We start from the raw sequence: 25,013 nt of genomic DNA on the forward strand, positions 1-25,013 counted from the left end.
ATGGCAAAATTTCCAATAACAATAATTTATTTCTGATATGTATGTGATGCTCTGTACCTTGGAGGAACACCGTACACCCCATGTTCATCTTTATAAAATGATTGTGTGGTATCCAATGCAAAGTTTGTCATGTCTGGTGTCTTTGGAAGGCTTACGATGCACTGAGCATGGTTATTATAGTGATGTTTTAGTAATTGTTACAGTAATGTTATAGTACTGTTCTAGGTTATAATTTCCTGTATATAGTTATGAGACTGAAAATGTATCCTCATGGCTTAAAGCAAGCCCAGGCAAAAACTCTTCAAGAGCAGAGGGGCAGTTCACACCTCATCAGGGCATGTATGGGACAAACCCAGCCCAGCCTCACAGGAACAAAGGATGCAGGCCTAGACAGCAACAAAATAACCTGTTGGGCTCTCGAGGGAGTCACCCCCCCTTCCTTTGGTCAGTTTGGAACTGCAATGAGGTAATGCTCATCTGACTCTGAAGAGGGGGGCAGAGCCAAGAGGGAAAAAATAACATAAAAGGGAGAGACATTTGCCATGCTCTTCCTCTCTCTTCCACCTACATCTACAGACTCCACCACCACCAAGCGACTGAAGCGCTGATCAAAGGGGAGAGCCTGGCTGAAGAACAACCAGCCAGCCTGTGGTGAGAAGCATCTAAGTTTGTAAGGGCACTGAAAGTGTTAAGATCAGCTTAGAATGTGTTTTGCTTTTATTTCATTTGACCAAATCTGACTTATTATGCTTCGACTTATAGTCACTTAGAATCTATCTCTATAGTTCATAAATCTGTTTGTTTATTCTACCGGAAGCAGTGTGTTTGGTTTGAAGTGTGTCAGAGACTCCCCTTGGGATAACAAGCCTGGTACATATAAATTTCTTTGTTAAACTGACGAAATGATATAAGCTTGCAGCATCCAGCGGGCATGACTGGACACTGCAAGATGGAAGTTCCTAGGGTTGTGTCTGGGACCGGAGATATTGTCTAGGGTAATTCGGTTGCACAATCCAAGAAGCAGCTTACATGCCAGAAGCTATGCGTGAAGAGCCCAGGAGCGGGGGTTCTCACAGCGGTGCAGGGTAAAGCTGGCTCCCAGAGTCAAGGATTGGAGTGACCTAGCAGATCACCGGTCCGGATAACACCAGAGGGGAATGTCACAATGTAATACCCTAAACCCTGATATTTTAATTGAAACATATAAAATGGAGACTTATAGCAGCAGTACATAAAATGGAGACCTATAGAATGTGCTGTAGAAAAGCAAAGTGATAAATCTTTTAATCTATGCATAAGCATTGTATTGACTGTAATTCCTGATTTGTACTTACATGTTTCCCACAAATTGAGAAGAACCTGAAGACAATTACACATGCACCCATCATATATGTGTATGCATTCTGAAAGTTAAACACAAGAGACTTCATATACAGTGTCCCGCAGTGATCTCTCAAATGATCAATTTTTTCTGCATGAATCTCTCTGTGAATTATACAGTGCAATCAGCATTTTTTAAAAAGTAATATTTCAACAACAAATGCTGAACAATAATAAACTAACAGAAAAAGCTGTGCCACTTCAAAAGCACTAGCCAAACTTCCCAACACAATGAATCAACAAAACCCTCACAGTTCTCTTAGCTGGGCTGTAATTATGTCCAACAGCCTCCCAGTTCTATAAGTCTAGGCAGCTGCTGGCTTGCAGAAACTCCACAGGCCTGCCAAGCTACTCAGCAGCAGGGGGCAAATTGAAGATGCCAGGGACAAAGGGACAGCACACAAGGCAGTTCTGCCCCCACAAAGAGTGCTTGAGATAGACCAGAGGGAAGGCTCTCAACAATGTAGGGAGGTGACAGCCACAACTGGGGATTGTAGATTGAAGCCTCCTCTCCTCTCCAGTGATAAGGTGGGAGAGCTCATGTTCCCACAAATGAGGGTGTACACCACCTCCCTTTTTTAAAAACTTGAGAGGGAGGGTGCAGCTGACCTCTTCCCTGGACAGATAAATCTTCTGCTTCCCTGGACTAACTGTTGTTCTGTAACAAAAATGGATGGACTGGATTCACTGACATGCTTTGCGCTGTTCATCAGTTTAGAATCTCTACCTTTTTTTTTTTTTTTTTTACAATAACTCCTACCTGGATTATTCCCTCCAGCCTCTCTTCCTCTCTCACCCCCCAATGAAACTGCTCCTGGCAAGATCTTCCAATCCCAGGACACCACATTTCTTCCCTCTCCTCATTCTAATCCCTCCTAAGGACTCACTTCCTCCACAAGGCCCACAGACCCTATACCAGTCCAATACCTTCTCCACTTCAGCACTATAGGATGTAAGAAAAATCTAGTTCACCAACCCCACAAATTGTTACCTTCTTCTTGATTCCCAGGACATCTTGTTTTATTTGGGTCTTATTTTTAGTCTGTAAACACTCTGTGGTTGGCAATTGTCCTTATTTGAATCAGGGATAGCAGTAAAACTCTTGGTGATTAACCAATAAAACCAATAAATGATCATTGGAGTTGCAATTGTTGATCTTACTAGTAAGGCAAAGTGAAGTATCACCCATATAACACCAAGGGAGGTCACCAAAAGGTCATATCGATTTCTTCTGCTTTGCCAGAAACCAGCAGGTGACATGGCAATAATCTTCATAGTGACCTAGAGAACAAAAGGTTATTTTTCACTATAAGAACATTTGGTCCCTAAAATGTTTTGGTAGTGTTCTACTTGTAGATTGGTTTTAAATGAGTAGGAGTTTTAATAGTTAAACAAAGGGTTAGTATGAAGGTAGAAAATGATTAAGCTGATGATGCATAACTAAAAAATTACATGTGTGTGTATGGGTGTATGAAGTGACTGAAGTATATATTAATGCCAATTTCGCACAAATACACTTAAAGGCAAGGATATAACTTTCTTATATGTCTCATGTATTGCAAATTAATTTAAAAGCAACCTTCTTTTTCCTGTTGCAAAAGTTTTTTTTTTACTTCTGGTGAACTCCATCCATGCTCCACAGCATACGTGAGGAAGCATAAGATTGGAAGAGAAAATAGTGTGGGCCAGTAGATTGCAGTGGGTTTCACAGTGCTCCTAACGAACACAGAGACTGAAAGGGTAGATTGTTCTTAGAAACAGGTTTCAGAGTGGTAGCTGTGTTAGTCTGTATTAGCAAAAACAACGAGGAGTCCTTGTGGCACCTTAGAGTCTAACAAATTTATTTAGGCATAAGCTTTTGCCCAAATAAATTTTAGTCTCTAAGGTGCCACAAGGACTCCTCGTTGTTTTTTCTTAGAAAGTTAGTGATGCCACAGGCAGGATGTTTAAGAATAGGTTCTATTTAGAAAAGATAATAGTATTTAGCAGTCGTACAAGCCATGTGATCCATGCAGAATGGCTACAGAAGAAGGTTTAGCGTTGCACATAATCAGTTCTTAGCTACGCATATTAATGGCTTGAATGTTACTAAAGCATATCATATAAAAGAAATAATAATTAGGCACTAACCTCTCTGGTTTTATATCTTAGCTTTCAATACTGACATTTAACAATATTTGTTAAATTCCCAAAGGCTAAATTGTATTTAAGGTTACACTGGTTTAGGCTCAAATTTGACACACTCTTCACTTGCCTGATCGTATACTCTCCACTCAGATATGACTGGAAAGTGCTGGACAGAGTCCCAATTTTTATAATCTGCAGAGGAATGTTTTTCAGTTTCCAAATATTTATTTTTTGCTGTACTTCTCCATCCCTCCCATTCCACAAACCCAGTTTTCCCACAGTTAGCAGGATACAATCGCTCCACCTACCAGGATATTTTTTAAAAAAGGTCTACCACAGGCAGACTAAGTCCTCCCTTCCCATGTCTTTTCAAGATATTTTATTGTAAAAATGGGGTCCACCTGATATACATCTCAGTCATCACTAAAGCCATGTCTCATAGTGTCCTAAAATAATAATGAGGTCTCAAAGTAAGTTTTTTCCACTGATTCTGTGGCCACTCGTGGTCTTTAGGACTGGGTCACTGCATTCTTTACCAGAGCTATGCAGTTAGACCTGACCCTACTCAGATTCTGTGTCTACCAGGGTCCAGGCTTGGCCATGATTAACCAGGACAGGCACCAAGTACTTGGCAGCAAACTGCATTTATCTGGCTGCTAGGCTTGTGGGGATGTATCTGGAAGGTTGGGGATATGCATGACACAAATGAACTGGAATTTTTGGGTGGACTCAGGAGATGCTTGTGGGCACAAGGGCTCTAAACTTTTGAAGAAGGACCTTGATAAGGGAGTCAAATAGGCATCAAGAGTTTTCTTCAGTTTGGAAACAAAGGAACATTTTATTTTTATCTGTTAACTTTCTAATCCAGGAGAGAAAGCTGAACCCACAGTTTAGATCCTGCCAGTATTCTTTTGTCTAAAAGATATTTAATTTATATCCGTATCTAGATCACTTTTTCATTAAGATGCAGTCTACTATGGAGCTTTACAGAATTTTCTCTTTCCTTGTGCAGCACTCTCACTGTTAGTCTGAACTCTCCTCAATGGGCATGATTCTGGACCCCCTGTTGAGGAAGGGCCTTCATTTCCCCACATTGGTTAGTGGTTCTTTTAGCTTTCTTGTCACAAGTTCTATCTGTTTGTGCTAGCATGGTAGAGGGCATTGGAATTAGACTTGTTTGAATCCCATGTACTACAGAATTTTTACCTTGAATCCAACTTTTCCTTTGCCCTCTGGACAGTTTCCTACTCTGGATGGCCTCCAGGTAGAATGATTGCCATTAAAAAGTCAATATTTCTCAACTAGCAGTTACCTCACAGAGGTATCTCAGATACCAACATATTTCCCCATACTTACCACAGGAAATAAAAAAGGTATCAGATTGTGGTGTGGTAACTGTTGACATTATAATGAGAGGCTCATAACTTTATGGAGGATTCTGTAGAATGGTAAAAAAAAAACCTACAGAAAGGATATTATGTTCAATTCTATAAATCAGCTAAAATGTAAAGGCTGCTAAGGCTTTACTTTGATCCTCTTTATTTGATGACTAGCAAAGCGGGCCTTTTTAGTTGCCATCCCCTTTCTTAGGCACACAGAGGAGCTGAGTTCTCTGATTACTAGACTGCTTTACCGGCAGATGTTTCCAGACAGAGTTGTTTCTAGATTAGGGATAAAATATTGATACAAATCCATCTACTTTGATTTCCTTTCCCCATGAATCTTGTACACTGAAAATGTCATTTTTGTATGTTGAAACAAAACCCTTTTGAAATGTTTGGAAATTGTTTGTTTTCCCAGGCAGAACAAGAAATTTCTAAAGCAATCCTTACTTGGGGAATCAAAAACTGGCCATGTATCCTACAAATCAAACCTCTCCATATCTGCTCTCTCTTCTAGAGGCACTGACTCCTCTTGGGCAGAGAAGGCATAGGCAACATATGATATATGTAGGACTGCTACAAGGTAATCACTTCATTGTTTATCCATCATTGCTGGGAAAACCTATCATAGGAGCATATAGGAACTGTCATATTGGATTAGACCAGTGATCCATCCAGTCCACTATCCTGTCTGGGATAGTGGCCAGTACCAGATGTTTCAGAGGAAAGTGCAAAAAATCTTGTAGTGGAATTATGGAATAAGTGAACCACAAGGGGAAGTTTATTCTTAACTCCCATAAATTTGTGATTGGCTTACAATCTGAAAGACGAGGATTTATATCCCTTCTCATTTTTCATCTTATCCAGTGTAGCTATCTATGTTATTACCTATATAAATATCTAATCTTTTTCTGAACCCTACTAAGCTCTCAGACTCATTCCTATCTTGTTGAAATGAGTTCCACAGGTTAATTATGCTCACAGAGCTGATTTTGGTTGCAGTGTTTTCCAGGCTGCTAATTAAGGAAAACCAACCACCTTCTTTTCACTGCTTGTACTAAATATTGTCTTTTAAGATGGGAGAAGAGTCATATGATAAAGGAAATTATACACCAATAGTTATGTTTGTCATTATACCCCTGTTATATAATTTTTACTTTTCTAAGCTCGTATCTACATACTACTTGTAATTCTGTTGCTTTTGCTTTTTAAATGACTGAGGGAAAGGAGATGGATACACACACAGAGATGCTTAGAAATATATGTGCTTTCTACGGCTAACAGTCTTTTTCCCTTCTGTTTTCTCATGGTGTCATATTTAAACAGACTGAGAATGAAAGGAAGGATCAGACACAAGGTGTATGTTTTAAGCAGGACTTCCCAGGTAGCTAGAACTTGTGCTGGCTCACTGAACAGAACACCCTTTGCAACTCTGCTTTAGAAATTTACTGAAATACCATTCTCACTGCTATACATATCCCGGATGAAATTATCTGTGTTGCAGATACATGGACTGAAAAGGATACACAAGTCAGCATTTTGGGCCTCTAGCCCCATAACAAGTAAAACATGCATTTCTGCAATACATACTCAAGCACTAGTCATATGAGTTGCCCCATGGATATGTAGCCTGAAATTAAAACTTGGACAGTAACCCCAGAACCAAAATAAAATATACAAAACTAGTCTGACTCTGGAGAAACAACTAAATATATTACTGTACCTCTAGGACAAAAATGAAGGTGAAAACAACAGACATTGTTGCTAAAGGAACAGTCACTGGATCTTCGACATCCCACTGAAATGGAACAAAGATAGTAGATCATAAAACAGATATAAAAATCTATTTACTACTTTTTAATTTTTATTTCAGTGTGTATTGTTGCCATAGATTCTGTTTTTACAGTGAACAACACATTCAGGCAGGACTGGCAGGTGGGTGCATCTTTCCTTTTATATGGATTTAGCGTTAAATGAGAAATTAAAAATAGTGGGCCAGATTGTTAATTGGTATAAACTGGCGCAGCTCCAGAGACTTTAATGGAGCTGTACTGATTTACATCAGCTGAGTATCTGGCCCACTGTATTTAGAAATATTATATTTCCAGCAGTTCATTGCTAGCTATGGCCTTATGTACAGTTCACTATTTTAAAAGGGTAGAGCTCATTTGTTCCACCACTGTTAAAAGATGCAATAAGAAACAAAAATACCTTCACTGAAAGCAAGACAGATTGGGCCAGAACAAGCACAGCAATAGTCCTCTTAAAAAACGGATGCTGCGTTATATCATACATTTTGGCTCTAAAGCCATCGTTATCTGAAAAAGAAGGAGTTAAACAAGAAGAATTAAATTGCACACAGTGGTATTTTTTTTCTCCCTGTTTCTTGACATATTTTTCTTGTTTGTTAATGGTAACCTAATCCTTGCCTGGTTTTGAAATTCATTTCTAATTTTCTGCTACAGTTTCACATATCAAATAGTGCTTCTGAACACGTAATTTCAAATACTGAACACCAATGTTGCATGAAGGCTTTGGTGGGGGTAAAGCAAGTGCATCATTCAATTGCTGTCAAGATAATACATTCAATTCATATAATTAACAGGCAAGTGCAAATACATTTCATTTAAAATTCATTTTTTCATTAAGGCTTATCCTAAAACCATTGAAGCACAACCTTTTTTGGGTTGCTTTTAATAGCCTTATGCAGAGATCTGTAGTTGGAGCCTGTTTCCACATTAACTTATGCACAACCTCCTAGTGGCCTAACGATTACAATTTTAATTTGAATCTTAGACTCCTGGGGAATTATGAACACTAGGGCTCAACATGAATAACATCAGAATATCTTTGATACCCGGACGAGGTGGGAGATGAAGAGGTTGAGCTATCTTCAGTCTGCTCTTTAGATCTTCCCACCGTCTCTGATCTACAGTCAGTAAAGCTGTACCCTTAACAAAGAAAAACAAGAAGCTTTTGTCATATAAAATCTTAAACATTTAAATGTTGTGCACATGAAAACAACAGCTTGCCTCAGGGCTTGAAATAAAGTTACATTCTCAAACTCTCCTTGAATAACATAGTTTTTGGGTAAAGGGGTCAGAGCATCAGCCCCGCACTCAAGAAGATTTCCAAATGCACTAGCGTGAGTTTCTGGTACTCAACTCAGCAAGCTCAGTTGTTGCTCTTTGTATCAGCAGCCCAGTGGGGGTAGAGAAATCTACAGGAGGTCTTCCATTTGACTGAACACCATTTGCTGGGGAGCACTGTTTTAAACAGTGGTCGATTCTGTCTGGACTTTGCTGTAAAAAACCCTGCAGCAAGGTATTGTCAGCACTGCTCTAGCTTATCAGGGAACCAGCCTTCTACAAAAGCACTACAGACACACTTCCTATGCTTGTAGTATAATTTAAATAAAATAGACATATGCTATGACACAACACTTTCCATAAAGGAAGCATAAGATATGCAGATATGACTTCAGGGTAGGTAGTAATAAAGACCACACACATAAGCATTTTGATAGCATAGTACAAACTACACTATTTAAAATTATCTTAAAACATAATAAGGTCCTTACAACATCAGAGAGCTATAAAATCTCATACTAAGGGTTTGGAGCTGGAAAAGCAACAAAGAACTTTTAAAGGCAAATGTCCCAGATTGCTCTCCCAGACACATAGAAACTTTGCCCAGTAAGCACTTAACCATACAAAGCTGTCTGAGCAGTGGTACCATCGTCATGGCGTGTCTTGGAATGTCTAGATTTGGAACAGTGAGTCAAACAAACAGGTGGCTGTCCTACTAATAAGATCAGAAAAGCTCCCTCTGAGCTCATAATCTCTTTATGGAATTGTGTCCCGAAGATATGCCCTGGGAAGATACACCCTAAAATGTTATGCAGTTAAAGAGACTGATTATTATATCACGTATTAATTCTTGCTGTTAGGCCAAAAATCATACAGCACAGGAAATATTAAATTTAAAGGAATTACACAATAAAAAGATTAATAAAAACTAGTGGATTATTGGAAAGACTTCATTACAGAAAAAATAAAAAGGTAGTAAAATAAAGACAAAAGCTTAGTGAAATTTAAAAACAACCATGTCACAGACTCTAGATCTGTGTCTCAGGAGCTTTCCACCTCACCACCATTTTTGTCAAGCGAGGAACTCAAAGAACAGTTCTCCTTGTTCATTGCTTATGGGTCAATTGAGACCATGCCTAAATTCGTACTTCAGTACACCTGCAGCTGCTCACTTCAGATCTGAATTTGGTCCTATATCTCTCTTCAGGTAATATGATCCGAAGGCAATAATGAGGTTGCTTCTTGAATTGTAACTTACTTATATTAGCAACAGCACATCTTATTATCTCATATTGCACAATTTGTCATATGATGTTTAAAGCTAACAAAGTATGAAACTATTCCCATGTGAGATACAATAACTGAATTATTACCTTATTTTCATTGAAATTAGCAATGACAACTCCAACAAAAAGGGTCAATCCAATCATGCAGCCCAAGAACACAAAGACATGAATATAGATTCCATGGATCTGCATATACAAAAAATATGATTATTCATCAAAACAAATTCAGCAGCTTTCAAAGCATTAACAGGATTTGATATGCTTGCTTACCGGACCCACGCGATGAATAATGACATCTCTGACTTCCACCCAGCCTTTTAATGAAAGAACTTCAAATAGTGCCAACATGGCATTTCCCACATTGTCAAAATTAAAATTGCGAGGATTTGCCCTGAAATAATAGTAAAGGAATGAGTGCATTTTAACTATCTTCTGACAAGATGGATCTTAGGCATCTTACTGCGGCCCCTCTAAGTCAAAGAATACAACCTCATGCTATACAAAGGAGCTAATCATATAAAGAAGCACAGTTTTGATTTGTGTTATTACTCAACTTTTCTTTCCTGTAAACTCCTTTGTTACAGTCACTGTGGTATTGTCTAAAATCTCTACAAAATATCATGCCAAAGTTCTGAATAATAATACTTTGAAAACTAAAAAAAGTACATATACTCCACTTAATTGCTAAATCTTTACAATCTAATATTTATTTATAAGCTGAGCTACTGTAAAAATGATAAAGCTTATGACATGGCACTGTATTTTAGAGTGTTTCTGACAATACATTGCCAAAAGTTAGCGATCGTGAAAAAAACAGTTCGGATGACACTGGCAGAAACAAAGCTATGTCATACAACCCTGCTAATGTACCTCAAGGAACAGAATTTTCAAAAGTGCCTATGTGATTTAGGCTCCTGGTTTAGTCAGTAGGTGCTTCTGCAAATTTTCATAATATCAGATTTTGCTAGCCCAAAGAGAAATGTTAACGAGAGGAAACCACTGGTTTTCTCAGCCTTCAAACATAACATTCTTTGTGTTAGCCAGGATTCCAAAGGAAGAAACTCCATTTGAAAATGAAAGAATCCACTAGAGGTTAGTTTTTTAAAGAGCTGTGAATCCCCAATCAGAGACAGATTTTCTGAAAAGTTCAGCCTCAGGTACCATTCAGACACCAAAATAAGTAGCTAGATTTCCAGTTTCCTTACCAGCGTAACTTTTTGGAAAATCTTGCCACTAAGGCTATGTCTACAATATGAGTGTGATTCCCCTGCTCGTGTACACATACTCGCGGTAGCTCAAAGAGAGTTGGTGTGAGTATAAATAGTAGTATAGCTGTGGTAGCACAGGCAGTGGCAGCAGAGGCACAGCTTAGCTGTATTTAGTACAAACCATGCCTCCGTTGTCACTGCCCATGCTACTGCAGCTACACTACTGTTTATACTCATGCTAGCACTCATTGAGCTACCATGGGTATCTGCACACAAGCCGGGGAATCACATCCCTAGCTTGCAATATGGACTCCCACTGTGACTCTCAGGCTATCAGGTACTGGGCTCTTGAAAATCTGGTCCTACAAGGCTAACAACTGGTACTCACCTCCTTGAGTAATAAATTTTCTGCAGTGACAAAAAATTCTCCAAACTTCATAGTTTTGCTGATTAAGATCTTTTTAGTTATTTCTGGATCAAGCTGAAGTGGATTGAATTTGCTTACTCACAGGAATTCTGCCTTCAGAATTTATCTGAAGCATACGGAAGCGGAAAGAGTTCTGCAGATGCCACAGCTTCACTGACTGTTCAAATCACAGTGTATTATTTCATTAGTGTAGGATGGCTCTGAATCTTCCCCTGCTACCACATTCTTTTACCCCCCCAATTAAAATAATTTTAGCCATTTTGCTGAATTTGCAAAAAGTGAAACACCCTCCTTTCAAAATATAAGCTATTGAAGACAAGTTTAACACATTTTAGGTGTTAGAAAATCTTAAATTGACACTGTCAGAATATAAATCGTAGACTTATTGTTGCCATTAAATCATGGTTGCATCTGAGATACCACAATTAGGGCTGTCAATTAATTGCTGTTAATTCACACGATTAACTAAAAAAAAAGAATCATGATTAAAAAAATGAATCACGATTAATCACAGTTTTAATCAAACTGTTAAACAATAGGATACCAATTGAAATTTATTAAATATTTGTGGATGTTTTTCTATATATTCAAATGTATTGATTTCAATAGCTACACAGATTACAAAATGTACAGTGCTCACTTTATATTATTATTTTTTATTACAAATATTTGCACTGTAAAAATGATAGAGTATTTTTCAATTCACCTCATACAAGTACTGTACTGCAATCTCTTTATAATGAAAGTGCAACTTACAAATGTAGATTTTTTGTTGTTGTTACATAAAAAACTCAAAAACAAAACAATGTAAAACTTTAGAGCCTACAAATCCACTCAGTCCTACCTCTTGTTCAGCCAATCACTAAGACAAACAAGTTTGTTTACATTTATGGGAGATCATGCTGTCCATTTCTTATTTACAATGTCACCAGAAAGTGAGAGCAGGCGTTCTCATGGGACTTTTGTAGCAGGCATTGCAAGGTATTTACATGCTAGATATGCTAAACATTCGTATTCATGTTTCGGCCACTATTCTAGAGGACATGCTTCCATGCTTGTTAAAAAAATAATTAGTTAATTAAATTTGTGACTCAACTCCAGTGGGGAGAATTGTATGTCTCCTGCTTTGTTTTACCTGCATTCTGCCATATATTTCGTGTTATAGCAGTCTTGCATGATGAACCAGCAAATGTTGTTCATTTTAAGAACATTTTCACTGCAGATTTGACAAAACACAAAGAAAGAACCAATGTGAGATTTCTAAAGATGGCTGCAGTGCCTTCCAAAATCTGAGAGGGACGAAGTGTGCAGCATGCTTTCAGAAGTCTTAAAAGAGCAATACTTCAATGTGGAAACTACAGACCCTGAACCACCAAAAAAGAAAATCAACCTTCTGCTGGTGGCATCTGATTCAGATGATGAAAATGAACATGCGTTGGTCTGCACTGCTTTGGATCGCTACCTAGCAGAACCTGTCATCAGCACAGATGCATGTCCTCTGGAATGGTGGTTGAAGCATGAAGGGACATATGAATCTTTACAGCATCTGCGACGCCAGTTACAATAGTGCCATGTTCTCACTTTCAGGTGACATTGTAAACAAGAAGCAGATAGCATTATCTCCTGCAAATGTAGACAAACTTGTTTGTCTGAGTGACTGGCTGAACAAGAAATAGGACTGAGTGGGACTTGTAGGCTTTAAAGTTTTACAATATTTTATTTCTGAATGCATTTTTTTTACATAATTCTACATTTGTAAGTTCAATTCTAGAAATCACACTACAGTACTTGTATTAGGTGAACTGAAAAATACTATTTCTTTTGTTTTTACAGTGCAAATATTTGCAATCAAAAATAAATATAAAGTGAGCACTGTACACTTGTATTCTGTGTTATTGAAATCAATACATTTGAAAATGTAAAAAGCATTCAAAATATTTAAAATGGTATTCTATTATTGTTTAACAGTGTGATTAATCATGCAATTAATCATGATTAATTTTTTTAATCATGAGATTAATCACGATTAATTTTCTTAATCGCTTCACAGCCCTAACCACAACATTTCCCTGTATGTAAAATAGGAAATATCAGATGTGTACAGTAATAGGCAGCATGTTTGCCTTTCCTGCACTTCCCTCAGGTTGGCAGGGAAACTAGATTGGTCTGTTTGTCACCAGTTTTATTTGCTACTTTCAGTACTACAATGCTGCAATGTTTGGGTCCTGCAGCAGATTAACAACTGAACTATCTGAAGAAAGACTGGCCAAGTTACAACTACTCACCAGACTCGTGGCACCCAAAATCCAGGCTTTTTCTCTCCAGGTCTTAGCTTTAAATTCAGATTTTTTGAAACACTTACATTTATTCTGAAGATGCCATGACAATCTTCCTATAGTAAAATAAAGCACATTGGGTGAAATATAGACCTGCAGAGAGGTGAGGACACTGTACAACACAAACAGCACAATAAATAAGGCAGCTTGAAACAGTGTAAATGGAACAAAAGGGTTATTTTTAGGTACTGGATTAATAGCATTCGGGAACAGAACTTTTTCATATGCAGGGAAGATACAGCATGAGCAGTGACAATGTAGAATCTTCATTCTGCACTTCAAGGCCCCCTTCCAGACTGAGAGGGCTAGTAAATCTGCAATTTCATTCAGCTATTGGCCTCTTTTCTGAGAGTGTCATGGTGTTTGTGATGCTTGACTCCTCCCCACTGCAAATGGAATGATGCTACTAATCTGCTTCACACAGGCCACGTAACACCGGCTGGTACTTTTCGTCACTATCAGCCTGGCCTGGATTTTAACTAGTGATCGAGGATTGCTAGGTGTCATAGCCCATTTCCTGTCCCTTGTGCTGTCCAGTCCTTCAGCGCCCAAATGTCATGAACTCGGTATCTTTCTCATGTCTTCCTCAAATGCCTGGCACTCTCATTCCTTTTGCACTACGTAACAACCTTCTCTTCATTCAAACCGCTTCTTAAAACACACTTCTTCAGTGACCCTCCTTCCAATTCTTACGATCATAATCTCCCAAAGAAAGCAGTGTGTTTTGTAAAAGAAAGCAGGAAAAAGACGTGGAAGAGAGGGTTACTCACCCTGTGCAGTAACTTAGGTTCTTTGAAATGTGTGTCCCTATGGGTGCTCCACTGTAGATGCAGTAGTGTCCCTGTGCTTGGGATCAGAGACCTTGGGCAGCAGTGCCAGTTGGGCCGCACAAGCACTCCTCCCCATCCCATGCTGTGAGCAGAGGCTATATTGCACGGTGTGGTTCACCACCCTCAGTTCCTTCTCTACCACAGAGCCTACATTTGAACTCTAAAGTGGAGGGAAGGAAGGAAGGTAGTGAAGCACCCATAGGGACACACATCTTGAAGAATCTCAGTTACTCTGAGTAGTGTTGCCATTGGTGCTTCATTGTAGGTGAGTGTAGAGCAATGCCCCTAGATGGAAGGCTGGGGCTTCAGAGAGACATCTACTAAGGAGGATAGAACAGTGGTCCTAGTTGGGCATCTGATGCCGTGTTATGGGTGACTAAATGTGTCTGTGGGCGCCCATGTGGCTGCCTTACAAATGCCAGTAATTGGCATGTTATTTAGAAAAGCTATCAAGATGGACAGTGAGCGAATGGAATGCGTACGAGTTTCAGGTGAAGGCTGAAGTTTGTGTCATTGGTAGCAAAGTGGATGCATTTTGACAGACGTTGTTTGGATATGACCAATACATTTGATCCTTCATCTACAGAGATGAATAAGAGTGGTGACTGTCAAGGTAAAAGGCTAGCGCTTGTCTGCCATCCAAGGTGTCATGGCTTCATGCTGTTTGCCACGTGGTTTAGGGAAGAAGGAGGGTAGGTGGATAGGTTGGTTTAGATGGAAAGAGGACGGTACCTTGGGTAAAAACTTCAGGTGTGGTTGTGGTTGTAATGTGACCACATCTTTGTAAAAGATTGTATATGTGGGGTACACTATGAAGGCACCTATTTCTCCTACCCATTGGGCAGATGTGATGGATATGAGAAAGACCATTTTCATGGATAGGTGCATATAGGATCAGGTCATCATAGGTTCAAATGGAGGGCTGGTGAGATAGGCTGAGATCCCAAGGAGGGATGGGGTCTCGTACCTCAGGGTAAAGATTCTGTAGGAACCCTTAAGGAATTTTTTTTGTCATTGGGTGGTTGAATACTGAATGACCTTCTATTTTGGAGTGGAATGCAATAATGGCAGCCAGATGTACATGAACAGAGGTTGCGAATAGCCCTGATCTTTTTAGCTGTAGGGTGTAATCCAGGATGAGTGGTAAAGGAGCGCTCATTGCTGAGACATGTTTGGTGTCACACCAAGTTCAGAATCTTTTCCATGTATGTAGGTAAGTATAGTATATTGTTGAACACTGGCCATTTAAAAGAATCTTATATCTTTTCTGAACAGGTCATCTCTGTATTCTGGAACTATGATGGGGCCAGGCCTTCAGATAGAGAAATTCTAAATTTGGGTGAAGAATCTGACCTGCATCCTGCGAGAGGAGGTGTGAAGTCAACAGGGTGATAGGTGGACAGACCACCAAGGTGTAAGAGGTAAGGATACCATATTTGTCATGGTCATGTTGGGGTTATGAGAATGACTCTGGATCGTTCCACTTGTACCTTGGGAAACACTTTGAATAGTAGGGGAAAAGGTGGAAAGGCACAGAGAGGTGCATCCCATGAAATGAGGAAGGTGTCCCCCAGAGTTTGGTGACCTAGACCCTCTCTTGAGCAGAACTGTGGGCATTTGGCGTTCTTGAAGGTGAACAGTTCTATGTTGGGGAATCCCCAGTGGGTGAATATATGTTGTAGGGTTCTTGTGTCTATCTCCCACTTGTGTTCTTGTGAGAACTTCCTGCTCAGTGAATCTGCCATGGTATTCTGGAGTCCAGGTAGGTATGTGGCCGAGATATTGATGTCATGCTGGATGCACCAGTTCCACAATTTTAGTGCTTCTGTACACAGAGATTGAGACCTCACTCCTGTCTGTTGATATAAAACATGCAGGAGATGTTGTCTATCATTACTCTTATTGTTTGTTGTCTGATTATTGATAGAAAGTGTAAGCATGGGTTGCAGACTACATGTAATTCTAGGAGATTGATGTTTAACATGGACTCTGATGGGGACCACTTGCCCTGTACCGTGTGGGTCTGTTGATGTGCTTCCCAACCGAGTAGGGAGGCGTTGATCATAAGTATCAAGGACAGAGGTCGTTGGAAGAAGGGATCCCCTATGCAGACATTCTGAGGTTGCGTCCACCAGTCTAATGAGCCCTTGACCTTCAGTGATATCGAGAGCAGTTTATTCAGGCTGTGTCTGTGGGGTATGTATGCTGTTCATAGCCATCCCTTGAGGCAATACATATGTAATCTGGAGTGTTTTATCATGAATGTGGTCGCTGCCATATGACTGAGCAACTGTAGGCAGGTTCTGGCAGAGATCTGTGGGCTGGTCCTCATGATGGAAATGAGACTGACTATTGCGTGATCTGGGAGGAAGGCTCTGGCCTCTATAGCATCTAGTTGGGACCCAATAAACTCTAGCTGTTGTACTGGTGTCAGTTGATTTTTGTATATTTATCTGGAGGCTGAGTTTTGAGAAAAGGTCCATCCTTTTTGTTATGACTTGGAGTGTGTCACTTCTGGATGGAGCCTTGAAGAGGCAGTCATCTAGGTATGGGAATATTATAACCCCTTGTTTGCAGAGTGGTGCCGCCACCACTTCCAGGACTTTGGAAAATACTCTGGGTGCCATAGAGAGGTCAAAGCACTCTTTATTGAAAATGGTTAGACCCCAGAACAAATCTGAGGAACCTCCTGTGAAAAGGATGTATGGTAATATGGAAGTACACGTGGAGGTTAAGGGCCAAGAAGGTCCCCCCATTCCAGTGCTGGGATTATTGTTGATAGTGTGACCATCTTGAACTGCTGTAGTTTGACAACATTGTTGAGGTTTCCCCATGTCTAGCATTCGCCTCCACCGTCGGACTTCTTTTGCATTAGAAAATGGTGGGAATAAAAGTCTTTCCTGCTGAGTTGGAATGGCACCAGGTCTATGAAGTCACAGAAGATGGTTTATTTCTTTTCATAGACGGTGCTCATGAGAATGTTCCCTGAAGAGGGATAGGATGGGGTGGGCAGGAGAGAGAGGAATGAAATCGAATACTGGTTCCTGATGATTTCCAGTACCCACTTGTTGGAGGTGACTTGCTGTCATGTCAGGTAGAACAGAGTCAAATGTCCACCAAACTGATGGAGTAATTTGGATGACTGCAGCATCTGGATTATAGGGAGACATCTCAGGACCTCAGCCAAATTTTCAAAAATATTGTTTGGAGGCAGATGCGTGGGACATGCAGATGCGTGAGACACAGTCGCCTGTGTTGATGTCTGTGTACATTTGGGAGGAGGTCTCTGTCATCTACATTGTGGATCATAATGCTGTTGAAGGGTGAAATATGGAGGGTGAAATCTCGGGGTAGGTTGATACCTATGCTGTCTTCTCTTCTGCGCTGGAGCATAGATGCTGAGTGAATGGAGTGTTGCTCTCCCAGATGATAAAAAAGAGCAGTTCCAAGCACTAGTGACAGGACAACTCCTGTTATGCGGCGCTACAAACCTCTCTGGATGCTGTGGATATGGTGGCCTAGTCCATTGTGACTTCTGTGGTAGTGAGACAAGCCCCATGGTTTCACCTCTCAGGGCTCCCCAGGGAGGTCTCCCCAGGAAGATCTCCCGCTTGAAGGATCTAAACTTTTTGCTGAGCGCACTGAGCCCCTTGGAATAGTTCATATGGTTCTATTTGGATAAAAGTGCCTTGTAGTTAGCGATTTCTTATCGGTGCTGAGTGACAGTATCTGCTTATGTGGTCCTGCCCACTTAGGGTCCTTAGTTCTCTCAACAGTGCTGGTACGAGGTACCGGATGGTCAAAGGAGCTAGGTCTCGCCCCAGAAGATGTCAAGACTACCGACCTCACAGGGAATGTCTTTATTTGGTGGGTGAGCTTGGTGCCCATTTTTTCTCATCTCGATGAGAGTGTGTAGGTTTTCTTTTAGTGGTACGCAGTGAGTGGGGGTCGGCAGATAAAAGTGTTGATGGTGACCGCTGCAGAGGAGAGGTATCGGGGCCAGGGTCTGAGGCAGGTCGCAATGAGCTCTTCATTAATAAAAGTTTTAGTTTCAATTCACAGTCCTCTCTGTACCGTGCCTTCAATTTGAGGCAGAGGGTGCACTTTTGTGACACATGCCCCTTACCCAAACAGCGTGTATATCGTGAGTGGCTGTCGTTCACAGGGAGGGCCTCACAACAGGAGAGGCACCTCTTAAACTTGGGAGATCGAGGCATAACCCTGAGTAGGGAGAACTTCCCTGTAAGGAAGGGAATAGAAAAAGGAAACCTATGCTACTCTAAAGAGTAATGGGGAGAAAGAGGAAAGGATTTTTTTAATAAGGGGAAAAGGAAAGAAAAAAATATAAAGGAAACAAGTATTACCTTAGAACGTTCAATGGAAGCACTAATATTACTAAAGGCACAACAGGAGTATAAAGGGCTTGGTTAGGGACTCTATCCCAGAACAAGGGCGGTTGAGAAGGAAACAAGGGCGGTTTGACCACACAGGACTTTATAGCTGCCTCTCACGGTATGAGATGGGGAAGAGTGCATGACCCAACAGCCACTGCTACTGAAGATCTCCATTTCCAGGCGCAAGGGACACCTCCAATGGAGCACCCATAGGGACAATACTCGAAGAAAAATTGTAATATACTGGAGATATCCATTCCAGCATCATGACCAGAAAAGATTCATGACAACCAAATGAGAAACTGTCCCCAGGGATTCTATCACACATCACAGGTTTGACAATGAGCCCACTATATGTGGGGAAGGGACTTTGGAAGCTTTACTCTGTGTTGTGTGGATATCCAGTTAGTTCAGACATGATCAATAATATTATGGGGAAAATCCTGGCCCAAATGAAGTTAACTGGAGTTTTGACATTGATTTCAATGGGGCAAAGATTTCATCCTATGTTCTTTACTACAGCCCTGGTCCTGCACTGGTGGACCTTTTGCTGATGCAGAGGCCCACTGAACTTAGCTGGGCTCCGTGCCTATACAGGGTCTGTCCATATGGAGCAAGTTGCCAAATTAGGGCCTATCCTGCTTTGATGCTATGATTTAAAGAATTCCCAGTACACTGACTATAACAGCCTGGTTTGGAAACACTAGCTTCCCTTTATGAATTAACACTGTAGGCACAATTTTTTTGCCCCGAATTCATTGCACCTGCAATTACTGGTTCTTAGACTTCTAAGTGATCCCAATTGTTTTCTCAATCAGTGAAAGTGAAAAAAGGGAGGTCATATGAAACCTGGGTTAAGAATTTGGCTATGAAGCTGGATGCCATGTTTGTGCCCTTACTGTACTGTCTAATTTAAGACTCAGTTATGTGACTTTGTCCTGGAGGGTGTCTGCAGGAGGAATTCTGTCTCTGTGAAGCTCATTCCGTCACTGAGCAATCTGGTGAGGATGTGCACCACACCCGGGGATAGGGCAGTCTGCTTCTCCTGGTGCAATAGGTCCATCTTCCTGGTAAGGTGGCAAGTAGCCCCATTGCCTTGTCTTCTCCTTTAAGACAATCTGTACCTCCAATAGTGCAGGGAGGGGATAGTTTCTGTGCTGTTCCAAGTGCAGAGACTACATTTCTGACAGGCCCCTGTAGAAGCACAAGAGGGCGTCGAGGAGGAGGCTTCCTGCACATCTGTAAGGGGCAAATCAGTATGGCCAAACTTTTCAAACATGGGGTCTTAAAATCAGGCTCCCAAACCCATGTTTTTGTTTAGCAGCCTAAATAATCTGATTCTTTATGGTGCTGAGCACCCCCACAGGTCTTGCTGACCGCAGGAGAGATGGGGATGTTCCACATCTCTGAGAATCAAACCACTTTGCTTAGATGCACAAATAAGGCATTCGGGTTGGGTTTTCAAAAGTGCCAAATCCAACTGACTTTCCAGGGGCAGTGGGATTTTCAAAGTGCCTCTATCCTTAGCCAAGCTCTACACTAGAAACTTACATTGGTATAACTACGTCACTCAGGGTGTGGAAAATCGACATCCCTGAGTGATATAGGTATATTGATGTAACCTGCGGTGTACACTTCAAGAATTCTCCACTCAATATAGCTACCATCTTTTGAGGAGGTGAATTAACTACACCGGAGGGCTTCTCCCATCAGTTGGTGTAGGTAGCATCTGCACTGAAGTGCTACAGTGGCACAGCTGTACTGGTGTAGCTGCACTGCTGCTGCATTTTATGTGATGACCTACCTTTAGGAGCACAAATCCTATGGAAAATCAGCAAGGCTTATAGAATCATAGAAACATAGGGTTGGAAGGGACCAGGAGAGGTCATCTAGTCCACCCCTCATGTTGAGGTGGGATCAAATGCACCTGGACCACACCTGGCAGATGTTTGTCCAACCTGTTCTTAAAAACCTCCAATGACAGGGATTCCAGCTTTGGAAGCCTATTTCAGAGATTAACTATCCTCCTAGTTAGAATTTTTTCCTCCTATCTAACCTAAATCTCCCTTGATGCAGATTAAACCCATAACTTCTTCTCCTACCTTGAGTGGACATGCAGAACAACTGATCACTGTGCTTGTTATAATGCTCTTACATATTTGAAGACTGTTATCAGGTCCTCCCTCAGTCTTCTTTTCACAAGACTAAACGTGCCCAGTTTTTTTTAAACTTTTCCTCATAGGTCAGGTTTTCTAAACCGTTTATCATTTCTGTTGCTCTCCTCTGAAGTCTCTCCAATTTGTACACATGTCTCCTAAAATGTGGCACCCAGAACTGGACACAGTACTCCAGCTGAGACCTCACCAGTGCCAAGTAGAATGGAATAATTACTTTTTGTGTGTTACATACAACACTCCTGTTAATACACCCCAGAAATGATATTACTTTTTTGGCACCTGCATCACATTGTTGGCTCATATTCAATTTGTGATCCATTATAACCCTCAGATCCTTTTCAGCAGTACTAGCACCCATTTTGTAGTTGTACATTAGATTTTTCCTTCTTAAGTGTAGTACTTTACATTTGTCTTTACTGAATTTCATCTTATTTCAGACCAGTTCTCTACTTTGTCAAGGTCATTTTTATGTTTCTAAATCACTTGGGCACTTTTGAAAATCCCACCCTGTGGTGCCTAACTGTGGTCTGAAAATTTTGGCTTACGCTTCTTAGGACTGGGAGCACATCTTTCTCTACTGCATGCACTTCGCCAGATGCATTACTGGGGATCAACAGGTGATAATAGCTTATTTTCTATTTTCAGCTTGAATTTTTTAAAAAACATTTTGTTCTAATTGTGCAAATGAATACAGAAATCCCCTCTCCCCCCCACACACTTTTTTGATACATGAAATGCCACACAGTTTCTCTTTTTCATACTGAATGATTGTTGTTTTTCCTACTTGTTTCCTCCATTGCCCAGAGAGGATGGAGTATACTAGTATTTTGAAATAGAAAAGAAGTTCTTACCCTTGAGATGATGTGTGGATCATTGCACTTGGCCAGTTTCCCAGCAAAAAGCTGAACTCCAAAGCTTGCAAAAACAAGCATTAATGTCAGCAAAAGAATGGACACCTGTGAAAGTGATGTAAATATAGTCAAACTTTTCTCCTATAGACTAGAGGTGAAGGGCTAGATCCTCCGGAGCAGTCCAAGAATGAGCCTTTGGTGGCATAATGCTGACCTACAGGATTTTATGACAGGCACTCTCCATTGAATTTTTAGCCACTGCACTTCCAGCTTTGGCTGCACTGGAAGGTCTGGCTCCAAACTTTTAAACATGGGGCTCTCCCTAAACTTCTTTGTGTTATGAATTCTAACTTATGCATTATGTGTTATGAGTAACAATGCATCATTTTATAATAATGTCTCCATTGAAACTAATAAAAGTATGTTTTTAAGTTTACAACTTTTGTTACCATATCTTTTTGGCGATACCATTTCAGCCACTTGAAATATCATTGTACTCCATACTAATTTTGGCTTTTTCAATCAGACAAGCACTGGTTTTTTTTTCTTTGTAGATTTTCCTATGAAGCTTAAGCTATTGGCCTTTAGTGTAGGCCCTGACCCAGAAATCACTGACACTCTTCTTGTTGTTTGTATTATGGTAGCACCTCAAAGCCCTACTCAGGGACCAGGACCTCACTGCAGTAGGTGCTGTACAAACTCAGTTACTTAACTTTAAGCACGGGAAGACTCCTATTAACTTCAATGGGACGCCTCATGTGCTTAAAGTTAAACACATGCTTAAGTGCTTTGCTAGATCAGGCCTTATTCATTAACATGTGCTGCCTCTGTTGGCTGTCTGGCTCTGTAACACCAGAGCAGCTACATGCAGGAGTCAGACATAAATGAATTAAAATGTTTACATCATAACAGGTTGTAACGGATATAGAGTAGGTTAAACACTGGCCTTAACCTAATGACCCTTGCCCCTTTATTAAGAGACTAGTTTGTTATTATAACCAAACAATATACATGAATACATAACACAGTATATAATAAATATATAAGATAAAATTGCAAGCTTTCATTCCTAACCCTCATGCCCAGTCTAAAATCTCATCACACTCTCAAGGTTTTGAGACCTGATCCTGGAAAAAATTCTAGAACGAACAAATACACACCACTTGCGGGGGAAGAGAGAGAAAGAGCTGTTATTCCTAAGACACTAATAATGGGTTCTGGGATCCCACCACTAAAACAGAGATTTGAACCTGGGCCTCCCGTATCCCACATAAGCACTTTACTCACTGGGTTACTGGCTATTCTGAATAGGGTGTGGGTGTGCGTGTGTGTCTCTCTCTCTCTCTCTCTTATTTGTCAAAAAAAATTCAAAAGATCTTGGTTTTATCTCAATGAGGAATAAAACCAAATGCCAAAACTTCAAAAAAAATGTATGAGACAGAATTCTTGTATTCCAGGCAACCCTACCCACCACCATTTCCAGAGCTGCAATCAGGGGCAGGATTACCTCCAACTGTCTCAGAATGAGAACTGGGAATGACAGAGACTCTCGTCTCTGCAAGTCTGAGTTTTCTTAGGTTTCTGTAGATCAGCCACGAAAGCAGCCTGTCTCTCATCCTCTTCCCCCAGCAGAAATTGCGTTATTTTATCTCTCAAGAATCCTACTGTCTACATCAGTACTAAGATATGCTGAATAAACGAAGTCACTTGTGAAAGAATTATTACTGCATCCTTATTAAGTATGAATGAAAACGAGTGGACTTTAGATTGGTAATTTCTCTTTTAACTTGTTACTTTTTAAACTCCAATGGTACGTGTACAATGCATTTTCTCTATGAGGTATAAACAGAGTGCAACTGGTACAAAAAATAGTAAAAACCAAAGCTGAATTACAGAAATACATTTTACATTGTTACTCTCCATCTTGTTTTATCATAGGAACAAAATAACGGGCACATACCAAGAAGATTTCCTTGAAGCCACTAAACAGCTCTCGTACAACTTTCCTCATTTGCGGCACCAGTTTGAAAATGCGAAGGGGTCGGAGACATCGTAGTATCATTAAGAGCTGAGCTCCAGATTTAGCAGGAACGTTCTGAGGCATCCAGCAAAGGAATATCAAACTTACCTTGGAGGGGGAGAAAGAATGAGTAATCCAGATTGCAATATATTATTTTACAAATTATGATAAAACAGAACATCAAGCCAAACTTGCAAGTATTCCTTAAAAGATTATAGTTGTCCCTTTTGGGGTGTGCTTGTGGGAAGAGAAGGCATGGGGCTAGATTTTTAAAGGTATTTAAGTGCCTAAAGATGCAGATAGGCGCCTAGTGGGATTTTGGTGAGGGATTCCCTAGTGGGAGTTAGGCATCTAGGCGCTTTTGAAAATTCCACTAAGTACCTATCTGCATCTTTAGGAGCATATGTATCATTAAAAACCTGAGCTAAAGAGCCTTGCCCAGGGGCACAATGTAATTCCTGCATTTTTCTGACCATGAGAATTATTCAAGTGTAAGGCAACTACTGGCACTAGCTTCTTCAAAGTGAGTGGCATGCACATGTATACAAACATATACATATACGTCTACAGAAGGTGCTATAGATGGTTATAAATAAGGCTAAGATTTTGTCATGGTTATTTTTAGTAAAAGTCACAGACAGATCACCGGCAACAAACAACAATTTACGGAGCCCGTGACCTGTGCATGACTTTTACTAAAAATAACCGTACAAGCTGCGGGGCAGAGGTGCACAGCCCCGGTTGCAGCCCCCTGGGGAAGCCACGGGATAGGGGCACACGGCCCCAGCTGGAGCCCCCACTGTGGGGCAGGAGAGCATAGCCCTGGCTCCAGCCCCAGCCGCAGCCCCAGCTTCAGCCGTTGACAGCTGAACTCCAAGAAGTCACAGAGGTCTGGTAAAATCACGGAATCCGTGACTGCCATTTCTAAATCGTAGCCTTAGTTATGAACCATGTTTATAAACAACATATTATCTGCTGGACTCTGTAACAATTATAACAACTGATTAGCTATTTATTAAAATGTCAGTTTATCATTTCTTAACTCTTCATAGAGTATTTTATATATACTTTTTCTCACTCCATGCTCTGAGGTGTCCCTAAACCTCTGACTGCCAGAAGCTGGGACTGGATGATTGGGTGACCAGATGTCCCGATTTTATAGGGACAGTCCCGATGTTTGGGGCTTTGTCTTATATAGGCACTTATTACCCCATACCTCTTGTCCCAATTTTTCACACTGGCTATCTGGTCACCCTACTGAATGACAGGGGATGGATCACTTGATAATAGTCTTGTTCTGCTCATTCCCTCTGAAGCATCTGGCACTGGCCACTTTCAGAAGACAGGATACTGGGCTAGATGGATCATTGGTCTGACCCAGTATCGTCGTTCTTAAATTCTATGTTCTTATTTATAAATGTATCCTTAATATAAAGTGTGACTTAGACAGGGGGATTACTTAGTTGTAGATGCGCAAGGAATGCAGGACCCAGCTGATTATTGCCA

At 40.6% G+C, this 25,013-nt stretch overlaps 1 protein-coding gene across 7 annotated transcripts in view; it reads right to left on the reverse strand.

Moving 5' to 3' along the window:
• The window catches only part of NALCN (sodium leak channel, non-selective), a 386,003-nt gene that overhangs the window by 12,300 nt on the left and 348,690 nt on the right, over positions 1–25,013 (reverse strand). For all 7 annotated transcript variants that reach the window (XM_039528280.1, XM_039528290.1, XM_039528256.1 and 4 more), the window contains 10 exons: positions 23,448–23,615; positions 21,488–21,592; positions 13,185–13,291; positions 9,535–9,655; positions 9,352–9,450; positions 7,747–7,840; positions 7,101–7,207; positions 6,613–6,687; positions 2,542–2,661; positions 1,335–1,403 (listed from right to left, as the gene is read on the reverse strand). In XM_039528280.1, the coding sequence (XP_039384214.1) occupies positions 1,335–1,403; positions 2,542–2,661; positions 6,613–6,687; positions 7,101–7,207; positions 7,747–7,840; positions 9,352–9,450; positions 9,535–9,655; positions 13,185–13,291; positions 21,488–21,592; positions 23,448–23,615 (1,065 nt within the window). The remainder of the gene's footprint in view (positions 1–1,334; positions 1,404–2,541; positions 2,662–6,612; positions 6,688–7,100; positions 7,208–7,746; positions 7,841–9,351; positions 9,451–9,534; positions 9,656–13,184; positions 13,292–21,487; positions 21,593–23,447; positions 23,616–25,013) is intronic.

This window comes from Mauremys reevesii, linkage group 1 (genome assembly GCF_016161935.1).
Source record: "Mauremys reevesii isolate NIE-2019 linkage group 1, ASM1616193v1, whole genome shotgun sequence".
NCBI lineage: Eukaryota > Metazoa > Chordata > Testudines > Geoemydidae > Mauremys > Mauremys reevesii.